The sequence below is a fragment of the Astatotilapia calliptera genome, chromosome 9 (assembly GCF_964374335.1).
Source record: "Astatotilapia calliptera chromosome 9, fAstCal68.1, whole genome shotgun sequence".
In the NCBI taxonomy this organism is placed as follows: domain Eukaryota; kingdom Metazoa; phylum Chordata; class Actinopteri; order Cichliformes; family Cichlidae; genus Astatotilapia; species Astatotilapia calliptera.
This window is the reverse complement of record NC_137430.1, coordinates 18,965,420-18,977,107: the sequence shown is the minus strand read 5'-3', so window position 1 is coordinate 18,977,107 and position 11,688 is coordinate 18,965,420. Positions and strand designations below refer to the sequence as shown.

Genomic DNA, 11,688 nt, shown 5'->3' with positions numbered 1-11,688 from the left:
ATGCCACGTCGGGTTTCTGGTTGATCCTTCAGAAAGGTATAGAAACTGAAACTGTCTGATTCAATGTCCAAGTGGGTTCTTAAGGCTCTTCACAGTGATGGATCATTAAAGATGAGATCAAGAGCCTTTGGTTCAGTTGCACGCTCAGATGGTTTTACGCTCAAGCACTACGACTATGCACAACTTTGCTTAGTCACAGTAAACCCATAGCACAGAACTTTTGGGCTTCTTTTGCAAGCTGAACAGCTTCATCCACATCTGCTATGCTTGTGACAGCGTCATCAACATAGAAGTCTCTCATAATGAATTGTGAGCCTGGAGGACACACTCTCACTCTCCTTAGCAAGATGATTTAAGACGTAGTTAGCACATCCAGTTGAAGATGCAGCACTGAAAAGGTGAACTTTCATGCAGAATTCTTTTACATCTTTATTTCCATCTTCACACACTCACAGTGAACACCACAAAGGAAAATACAAGTAATTACTTACAGCTTAATCTTAGAAATAAATGTTTGATTACAAGACAGAGTCTGAAAGAAAAAAAATGTAATCTAGTTAATCAGCTTAAAAGATCCTGATAGAACTAGCTGGCCACAAAGCAAAACAAAACATACTCAAGGTCATATTGTACACATCTGAGTAACACTGACTGTGCCATTTCCAAATTAAATGATTAAATGATCTGCAAAAGATGGGAAATTATCCCAGTGTGCCTCTCTGTCGTAAATGGAAACTACACTGTTTCACTTTCCATAGGAATCCTCAATCAGGAGGATCTTTCTGAGGTAACATAATTATTTATTTAAAAATAAACTGAATGAATGAGTCGCTCTTCATGCTAGAGTCACTTTTATGGTCTGCCTTTTAATGTGGGGCAAGGCTCATTTTGAGTGATGGGTTTATGGTTTGTTGATACTGAGTTGATGGTTTCACTAAGAGCTTCTCTTCAGACCTGCTTGCACACTTGGGATACCCACACATTTAAAGTTAGAACATTCAATAAAAAGACATTTCATTCAATCCCACACTGTGGAAACTCACTGGTTACAACAGCACATTAAATAAGAAAAATAGTGTTTAAAAAGCCAAAAATATTATACGATGCACAAATGGTTACTACATACAGTAAAATACACTGAGATTTATATGCTTATAATATAATATAATATAATATAATAATTTAAAAAATATAATATAATTATTAAAAATTATTTTCTTTTTTTTTCTTCTCTTTTGTGAACCCAGATGTTTTCCATGTGTGTGACTGATGTTCCTGTATGTGTTTTCTTTGTTTGTAATCAGAAGAATCTGATCCTTTTGCAAATTCTATTGAATTTTATAGTGTCTGTTAGGCCAAGATCATCTTGACTAGGAGTCATTATTCATTTGTTCTACTGTGATTTTATGATTGATTTATTCCTTTGTTTTGCTGCGTAGGAGCGATGGGCTGAGCCAGCATATCCTTCCCTTTGTGATGAGTCTGTCAGGATCTGCTCGCTTTGCCTTTATCCCCTGTCATCACAGGCAGCAGCTTCGACCTTTAGCATTATATGAAACACTTACAAATATTTTAAACTTTAACTGAAATTCATCCTGACTTGTCATCTTTAAAGTGAATAAGGTGGTATATATTTTTGGAATTACATCTCCTGGTTAACTTTTGGATTTCCTGAAATTCCCCAAGGTGGCGCTGTGGCAACACAAACCTCCATGTTTGTGTCTTCCACGTAGTGGTGCTTTGAGCAGTGGACTCCTGTCTATAGCTGCTGTGCTTGAGGATTCACATTCAGCTTTATTGTAACATTACAGATTTTAAAAAGTAAAAAGTGTCTGAAAAAACTTTTGTTACAGAGCTCCACAAAATAAGATACCATGTTTTAGATACGTGTAAAATTCGAAAATAAAAGTGCATATGTCTGGCAAAAGAGCAAATAAATAAATAAATAAGTAAACTCTCTGATGAGCGTTGCATTCCTCTACAGCACAGCTTCCAAACCTGATGATACAGCAGGATACTTTGAATGGAGCTGCTATGCAAGGACCTCAGAAAGCTGGGGCTCTTAAACTCGCTGACCTGCTCCACTGGAGCTCAGTTGATGTAAAAACGGGCATGCTCTTCCCTATTCACCCTGAAACCCACAGTCAGCTCCTCAGTCTTGTTTACAATCAGGGCAAGGTTGTTAAGAAAAACACTATTCTGTCAGAAGGCTGATGATCATGCTCATCACATATTTAATGATGACACTGGAGCTGCGCTTGGCCTCACAGTCCTGGGGGACACAGACCACAGCTTAGGAACATCAGATTTTAGTACCTGATCAGTGGTTTTTCCAACAAATCTTAATTTGTAAAGTCAGGCACAGTTTGTTTTCACTCTGAATGTGTTGTACTCTAGTATAACACAAAACCATTAAAGAGAAAAATACAATTTGTATATATAAAAAGTATTTTCCTGTGAAATTCTTATGAAAAAAATTCTGATTGTTATTTCTTTGACAAGACTCGAATAAAACAGCCGAGGAAACACCAGGCATGGCCAAATTAGTTTCTTTATTTAAAGTACATTTTATTGCAGGTGTAATTCTGGAAGATAAAATGTTGTAGATAAAATGTAATATAGTGTAAAAGTTCCAGTAAAATATATAAAGAAAGTTTATTATGAAAAAAATAAATGTGTACAAAAAATATAATGCTTGCATTCTCTGCTGGTGTATAAATGCATTCAAAAAAACATAGACGTTACATTGCCATGTATAACAAAATATATGCAACATGTAATAAATTCCTGAGTCTTCATATAAACATAATGGAGAAATCTTTTTTCCATAGCTACATCTCTAAAGTACATTCCTCTGAATATTTTAGTTTCATAATTAATTGTATTTTGTAGCTGCACAATAAAAACTGCACAAAATTAAAAAAAACTTTAAAACTTTAAAAACAAAACTGCTTGCTATCCTTGAATATAATATAAAGCAAGTACATTCTACTCTAAAATCTTAGGTTAGTACCATTTTATCAGTATTGTTATGCACGCTGTTGGATATACGGATAAAAATAAAGGTATAAAGGCGATCACTCTGCATCGGATGGTTTCAGAAGCTCCTTCTCAGCTGCCACAGTGTCTCCGTCACATGTTTCTGCTCTCTTTTCTTCAGTGGCGCAGGTTTGACAGTAGTCATTGGTGGCCTGGGTTTTCTTTTCTTCACTTGCTTTGGTCAAGGCAGACATGTCAACGATGGTCGACGCATTCTGGTAGTCGCTGCAAGTCTGATTGATTGTGTTTTGGTAGAGCTGCAAAAAGTGAATGTTGATAGTGATTACGCTGCTACATTCACATATATGTTGGAGTATAATTTAACACAAATATTGAGATTTTCTTTAAGGCCTACGTTCTCCTCTTGGTCTAGGAGCAGGTCACACAGAAAGGACACCAACTTGGAGAAAGAGGGGCGGTTAGCAGGAGCCAGGGCCCAACACTTATGCATCATCCCGTACCTGCAGAAGAACATTCACAACACTACTGACTTAATAAAAGCAAAAATTATATTTAAAAGTCCAGAATAGCTAAAGTTTCAAAACAGAACAGAAATGGAGTATTATTTTTGACTTTTACTGATGTATTAATGTGATTCTGTCTTTATTTGAATCCTAAAATAATAGTTTTCTTAAAACAACCTAGTACATTTATGAAACATTTAAGATGAGACTTACACAGTTTCGTTGGCATAGTATGGACACTCCATCTTAAATCCTCTCTCAATCATTGAATAGAACATATGATCCACCTTTATGCCCGGATATGGAGTGACACCTGCGACAAACATCATTGAGACGTTAGAACTGATTGTTTATCTTTTGAATGTGCTGCTCACAATGAGTTAATGTTTGTGAAAGTTACCGAGTGAGAAGATCTCCCAGAGCAGAATGCCGTAAGCCCAGACATCGCTCTTCATGGTGTACATTCCCTGAAAGATGCTCTCAGGAGCCATCCACTTTACTGGCAAACGCACCTGTGAGACAGCAGGGCTCAGTCACCCACCCACAGGGATTAACATAAGAGTCAGTGAATAATATAAAATGACCAAAGGATCATCCAACATACGTTTCCTCTCACGACGTAGTTGGAGTCGTTGTCGATGTCCCGGGCGAGTCCAAAGTCACCGATTTTCACCTGCCTGCCGTTTGTCACTAAGACATTTCGAGCTGCCAGGTCCCGATGGATACACTGCAGACAAAAGGAGCAGTCATCAGCATATGTTTTGTGTATTTATTTGGATATGCAATTTTAGTTATATTTAAATAATTTCCCCTTGAACTGTGCGGTTTATAAAATTCCAAATCTCCTAAATATAGATATATTATGACAAAATGCAAAGAACTAAGAAACTAACACAGGTGTTTCAGGTTTGGTCTGCCAATATAGGTCTAAATTAATCATCAACACAGAGGAACAAAAAAGACTAAATATGTTTCTGCAGAGAGGCTGGGTGACAGATGTTTGTCTGGTGTTTGCCGCCTACATTCTTGGAGGAGAGGAACTCCATGCCTCTTGCTACTTGGAAGGCAAAGCTCAGCAGGTCATCAAAGGTCAGGGCTTCCAGGTCTTCCGTCTGCTCGTCTGAGGTTTCAAAGCTCTCTGGGTCTGCAGATAAATTGTGTTCTGAATTTCACAGTAGTGTGTCAACCTCTGTTCACACATACACCTTTTTTTAAACGTGTTTTTTTTCACCATGATAACGTGTATGCTCTGCTGGCTTTATATCACATTTCTCACCTTCACAGCTGTCCACGTCGTCAGAGTTGATGGTAAGGAGCGCGATGTCCTCCTGCCCCCTTGTGTTAGTGGTGTACATAGGCACGTAATTATCTACTGGTGCTTCCAGCGCACTGAGAAAAGACAAATGTAACACAACTGTAATGCCAAACAAACTTCGCAGAGAATAATTTAACAAATAAACAAAAGGCAGCACTGATACAGAAACATGTCTCACCTGGGGCATTTCCTGAGCTGCAGGTTGTGGTAGAGGCTTCTGAAACGGTCTTTGTCAAAAGCGTCGGTGACAGACTTGTGGTAACGTTCACAGTTGTTTTTTAAGTAATTCAGCAGGTCTCCATGGCAGCAGTACTGGAAAATCAGGTATACTGGTCCTAGATGAAGGGAAATTAGGTTATTTTAAAACTTCTGTTTGACATTAATATACAGCATCAAATAATCAGAAACCAGGGCAGTAGGTCTCATCTGAAAGAGCCCAAGTTTGATGACTATTGTGCATGTGTGTGATCTGCTGCGTTAAACGCACCAGAGTCTGTGCATGCACCGAGCAGGTTGACAATGTTGGCATGGTGTCCGATGTGAGTTAGCATCTTGAGCTCTGACATCAAAGCCTCCTTCTCCATAGACTGGTGTTTTTCTGCAGAGTCAAGTACAAGATTAGCACTTTTAGGTAAAACCCTTTTAACGCTCTGCATTTCTCATGAAACAAATACCAACCTTTCAGCATCTTAACAGCCACCTTCTGCGAGACTCCTGGCTTTTTGATGCCATAAGCTGTAGCCTGGACCACCATGCCAAAAGCTCCAGAGCCCAGTTCTTTACCTGAGGAGGACAGAAAAACACTCAAAAGTCTGTTTTGTATATTAAATTGACTACGTTTATCAACACGTTGTCATGAAATATGAGGGAAAAAGTGTTCACATTAAGTTAGTTTTTAGATTGAGCTTATGCCATTAAAAAAACAAAACAAAACTAAAGACAAATGATTGTTCTGCAAAATTAAACCAAAGAGTTGTGGCCTCTTAGAGGTGTCCTGTTGGGGCCCCTTCATATGTTTCACATATCTATCTGGTTAGAAGTTCCGGCAAAGAGACATTTCCTCTTTAAACGTGGTGTATTGCTGAGTTCAGACAACACTTTGAGGCCCAGAAAGGTAAAACTCTTCATAAAAAAATGAAAAGAGGAAAGTCTGAATATTTCACAGATAACACATTTATGTAGAAGAACTTTTTTCCTCTTTTTCTGCTTCAGTCTTTTGCAAGCCCTCAAGTACGTCTTGCTACCATTTGAAGGGCTTCTTGTTCTTTGGTTTCGGAGGTCTGCTAGCAGCTAAATCAATAATTTTACATATATTTAAATGTTCTTTTAAACTTCTTCTTACTGACTGAGTGTAAAACTTTACATTGCCTTTATGTGTTGATGCATATATTTAACCCTGTAACTTGGTGTACTTCATACCCAGTTCAAGGTTCTCCCTGGGAAACTCCCATTTCCTGTCATACTCAAAGTCCTTGAAGTTGATGTAGATGTAATCATTATCACTGGGTCCAGTCATCTGGATCATCTGAAGCTGAGGCTGATATTGAGGTTTCTGCTGGAAACACAAAAGGTTTGGTGTCACGTCTTTGTGTGTGTTTGCATTTATATGTATGCTGATACACCTTATTTATATTTACCTTCTTTTTGACAAAATACGTGAGCACCATGATGGCGAGTGTCAAAGCCAGAGCCAGAACCACACATACTGTCAGCAGGAAGGAGTTCTTCTCAGGTGGCTTACCTAAAAAACAAAACAAAACAATGTGAGCAACTTTTAGATTTTTTTTTTCATCAAATATTTTCAGTAAATATATTCATGAGACTTGTTATTACCAATAGAGGGCTGAGGTGTAGGTGGGATGATCATGTAATGGGTTTTGCACCAGGAGCCAACTGAGTTTGTCAGACAAAACCTGAATTGGTCTCCTTTTAACACGTCTTTGCTCACTAAGCTCTTGATCGGCTTATAGCAGGAAACATCAGAATCTATTTGAAATGCATTTGGGACCTCATCCCAGGATGAGTCAATTTCACTGCAGCTGTGAAACAAAGTAAAAGGAGTTTAAATAATCAGAGCTAAAATGCTCTGAGCTGAACGGCTGTGCAGGTAATCATACCTGTCATTGAACTTAGAGCAAAACATCCAGGTATAGTTTGCTGGCACCAGACTGACAGTCTCAAGGTTGAGGGTACCATCATCCTTATTAAACAAGAAGTTGAACTTTGGTTCATCTGGAACAAAAATCAGATGATCTCAAACATTCTCACATTTTAAATATAAATGATAATTAAATTTAAGTAATAATACAACTGTAACAAAGGTTACATTAACCCACCTACAACACACACTGATATGATCTTTGTTTCCTTTTGTCCTCCAGCCTCCAGGTGTAACTTATAATCTCCTGATATGAGTGGATCACAAAGCTTCACAGTCCTGAGAAACAGTTCATTACAGTCCTCATATCACATGATTACACTGATCATGAAAAACGTGAATGAATGGATAATTTTACACTTCCACATGATGACAGTTTGCGTCATTGAAGTACCTGTGCTGTGTTACCCATGTCTCCCTGACACATTTAGTCCTGTTTTTGTCAGGAGTCTCCCAGGAACAGTACTGGAGAACAGGATGGTAGGAAACAGTGGCCTGCAAGCAGGTGCTGGATGCCTCCTGAGCTGATATGATCTTGGTCTCATCCAGCTGTGCAGAGAGGAAACCTTCATCTGAGGAAACACAAGAATAAACCAGATTTATTCAGTGGGAACAGTTTCAAATAATAATGACATGAAATGAAGTCTACTGACCTGAGACATTAACATGAACAGACTTTGAGTTTTTATTTTCACTCGTGCAGGTGTATGTGCCGTTGTGCTCCTTTCTCACTGATCTGATGGACAGGTAGGCCATCTGAACACCGAAATGTGAGTCATTTTTAATGCACATCTGGAAGAAAAACCCCATAATAATGATCATTTGCAGGATGATTATCAGTGAAGTACTTTTTGTCTCAGACTGAGGAATATTAAAAAGGTCGGTCAGTTTTCAGACAAACATAACAAGAAAGTTTAAGGAAACTCTCCCTGATTACAGGACATTACTGTACCTCCTCCTCCTTCTCTGGTTTACGTGACAGTGTCCTGGCATTGAGGTGTTTTCCTCCTTTCTCCCACACAGGTGATCTCAGACTGTATCCCTTTACTCTGCAGCGAAGCAGCAGAGACTGACCTTCGCTCAGGGTGACAGTAGATACCTCATCTTTGTTCATTACGCTGCTCTGTAAGTCTGAAACACACATCAGGGCCTCAAGTCAAAAATATATTTTTCAGGCAGAATTTGTCATTTGCTTCTCTGAGATCAGTTAGTTAATGTCTGAGTAAACATTGTTTTTTCAAGTATTTGAACCAAATTTTACTGAAATTAACTCCTGTAATAATTTATGGATAAATTCATTATGGATGTATTAAATTTGTTATGAATTAATTTAAATCCAGTTACCGTAGTCATACAGTTGGGAGCACTCTTGTCCTTCAGCATTGGTTGCACAGCACATCATTGCTCTATTATAATATTCAGTGCTTGATATTGTGCGCTCTGTCTTTCTGTCGCTTCCCTTTAAACTCTGTTGTTCATCCTTGTTACTGGTCAAACAGAGAGAAAAATGTTAGTGCTGTAAAATTATATTTTCAGAGCGCTGTGTCTTTGACAAACATTATTATCAAAGCTTGTCTAATACCCATTTATCCCAACCACCCACCAAAATAAAGCATCTCTCCAAATGATTCAGTCTAAAATCAGACATTAAGAAGTGCTGCTATTCTAAAGTTTACATACAAATGTAAAGGACAACATCTTACCCAGACCATTTGATTGTGGGTTTGGGGAAACCCTCAGAGATGCACTTAAAAAGCGGGGAAGTATCTGACACGTCAACACCATCGAGCATCAGCTGTGGTTTTGTTGGACGTTCTAAACAACAAAGAAAACAGTTAACTTCATTTTTTATTATCACTAATTTATGATCAAACAGAGATTGTGTGAGTATTATAGAAGAAAGAAGGTGAGAAGCTGTTACTCACTCATTACATGAAGAATCACAGTCGTGGAGAACATGGTGACATTGTTGGATTTACACGTCAGAGTGTACTCCCCTGAATCTGTCTCAGAAAGCGGTGATGTGACCATGGACTGACTCCCATTTCTGCTGAGGTTAAAAGAAACATCTCAGTTTAATTACATAAAAAGATAAAGCACACAAACAGAAACACAGACAGTCACTTACGCTGTCATTACTCGGTCTTCTCCTCTGATCCAGTGGCAAACAAGAGATCCAGCGAGGAACTCCAGGGAGATGATGAGTTTCATACCCACAGCCAAAACTTTGGTGATGGGACCAGATGGATTCTGATAATCAGCTGGTGTCAAACATGCTGCCTGAAAAACAAGACCCACCATTTAATCCTCCTTTATTAAGCAGCAATAAAATAATCACTGATGGCAAGATGTTAAAAAAATGCTTTACAAAAACACATAAAAAGGTTGATTTAGCAATTAATTGTCTGAAGTTGTAATAAAAGCTGAGAGATTGTTAATCACCAAACCAAGCATGAACATTATTTATGTTTACATATTAAGACAAAATAAAAACACAGAAATTATTAGACTATATAGTTATTTAAGAAAAATAAAGCAAAAATGGAGAAGAATTGTATAAAAACCAAAGTAACTATTTATTACTTCCACAGGATTTAAGAGGGTAAGTAGCAGCCAAGTGCTGATCTTTAGTAATCATGAGCACCTGTAATAAATGTAACAAATGTTTCAGTGGTTTTCTGGTCTGGAGAATTGGGGCGTGAAAGTGTAACAACATCAACAATCATCTCAGAGAAGGAATTGTTGCTCCCAATCAATCTGGGAAGGGTTACTCGGCCATTTGAAATCCATCACTCTACAGCGAGAAAGACTATTTACAAGTGGAAAACAGTCAACACAGTTGCCAATCTTGCCAGGAGTGACGTCCCAGCAAATTCACCCCAAATTCAGACAGTGCAAACCTCAGAATCAGCAAGAAGCTTGTGAGCTACATGTCAGTCTCTATTGGCTTCAGTTAACATTTTAATTATTAAAGTTCACGACGGTACAATTAGAAAAAGACTGAAGAAACCCTCGTCTCTCTAAAAAGAACATGGCAGCACAGCTTAGCTTTGCAAAGTTGCACAAATCTGAACATCTGAACCAAGACTTCTGGAACAATGTCCACTGGGCAGTTGAGACCAAAGTGGAGACGTTTGGTCGTCATGCACAGCACCACATATGATGAAAAACTAAACACACCATATCAGCACCAACACCTCATACCAACTGTGAAGCATGGTGGTGTAGGGGTGATAATTTGGGCTATAAAAATGACTGATGACCTCACACAGAAAACTATTATTAAAGCTATTGCTGTTAAATCTTGGGGGTCTAATTATATTTTTTAAACACAGCTTCTGAATTTGACTCAGTATTTGTTAAACAAATAATGTCACTGCTAAGGGTCAAATGATTATTTTAATTTGTCCTGTCATGTAAAACCTTGGAAACGAAAGCGGGTATACTTTATTTTTCACACAACTACATGTGTGAAAATATTAAACTATGAACTGGTTAAAAAAATGTACATTTACTTTTATAATGGAATAAAATTTGGACTCAGAGTTTTTACTGAAATGGGACAAAGTGACAGATTTCAAGAAATGAAACAGGAGTGCCATTTCCCCTGTGACGTTTTAGATCATCTTGTTGCTCTGCATTTTTTTGTTTTTGCATACTCATAAAACACTGACACTGTCATTAGTGAAAATAAGATACAGCTACACAAAGTTTGAAGAATATTTTCTTTTGTTTATACAAAAAAGTTAGTTAGTTAGTTAGTTGGTTAGTTGGTTAGTTAGTTCAATTACTTCATATTGGAATTCTAATGGTTTGTGCATATATTATTTACAGTTACTATGTGTCAGTTCAGCAATTGTGCAGCACCTACTAAATTGTGCCGTTTTCCCCCATTATTTTCCAGTTAAAGCAGCTCTTACTTCATAACTGGGCACACATGGTGGGGTCTTCCCATCATCAGACAGTGCCCCAACAGCACACAGCAGCAGAACAGCTGGAGATACAGAAAATGAAAACTTCAGTTCAAACAAATGCACATTTCCCGAATTATTAGAAATTTACTGGAAAATAACAAGTGAAACAGGAATTGATTATTTAATTTCAAAGAAAATACAGCATAAGCAAATAAGCAAATCTGAAAAAAGCGCAAAGCAACACAGTCATGAGGACAAATGAACTGATGTGTTAAGTGTTTCCTGTGAATGTATTAATGGCACAGTAGAGTTTTTTTTATTATATTAAATTAGAAATGTTAAACACTTCTAAACTATAAAAATCACACAAAGTGTAATCTGCGTGTTTTTACCTATTATTTCTGATATTTATTTTCTTCCTGAGATCATCATCACCGTCACCTTATATGAACTACAAATGTGAGCCTTAACACTTGTCAGTCGCTGCTGAGCCTTGAAGTTCCTCAAACTGAAAATTTAGATCTTGATGTCAACCCAATATTTTATATCTGAATATTTATTTATAACACGCCATTTTTAATTTTTGAACCCTAACTGTTAAATGATAAACGTGAAGCTAAAAGTTGCACTACTTCAGTGGCAATAATTCAGGCCACAAAACAGGGATTTGAAAGAGTCTTACTCACCCGCAATCATATTTTGGTGCCTTGGCATTGATGCGTATTTTCTGGCTGCTTTACATGCTCACTCTGTGGCTAGACTGGCGTACAAGACGCCCGTATGTGCCTTATAAATAGA

General features: G+C 37.7%; 1 protein-coding gene across 3 annotated transcripts; it reads right to left on the bottom strand.

The window, feature by feature from the left end:
* Positions 1–2,533: 2,533 nt before the first annotated feature.
* On the bottom strand, positions 2,534–11,659 carry LOC113028997 (fms related receptor tyrosine kinase 3). 3 transcript variants are annotated; one of them, XM_026179539.2, is made up of 24 exons: positions 11,577–11,659; positions 10,897–10,970; positions 9,105–9,256; positions 8,902–9,026; positions 8,680–8,791; positions 8,321–8,463; positions 7,929–8,107; positions 7,630–7,768; positions 7,371–7,548; positions 7,155–7,255; positions 6,936–7,050; positions 6,652–6,857; positions 6,456–6,559; positions 6,238–6,373; positions 5,497–5,601; positions 5,306–5,416; positions 4,997–5,153; positions 4,780–4,892; positions 4,526–4,665; positions 4,108–4,230; positions 3,904–4,015; positions 3,717–3,816; positions 3,395–3,500; positions 2,534–3,296 (listed from the first exon to the last, which is right to left on the bottom strand). In XM_026179539.2, the coding sequence occupies exons 1-24, from the start codon at positions 11,602–11,604 to the stop codon at positions 3,078–3,080; spliced, it is 3,078 nt and encodes a 1,025-aa protein (XP_026035324.2). In that variant the 5' UTR covers positions 11,605–11,659; the 3' UTR covers positions 2,534–3,077. The 3 variants fall into 3 exon arrangements, with proteins under 3 accessions (XP_026035324.2, XP_026035325.2, XP_026035326.2); XM_026179540.2 differs by having other exon boundaries at positions 4,526–4,647; XM_026179541.2 differs by having other exon boundaries at positions 4,526–4,647; positions 6,238–6,370.
* Between the last annotated feature and the right edge of the window lie 29 nt (positions 11,660–11,688).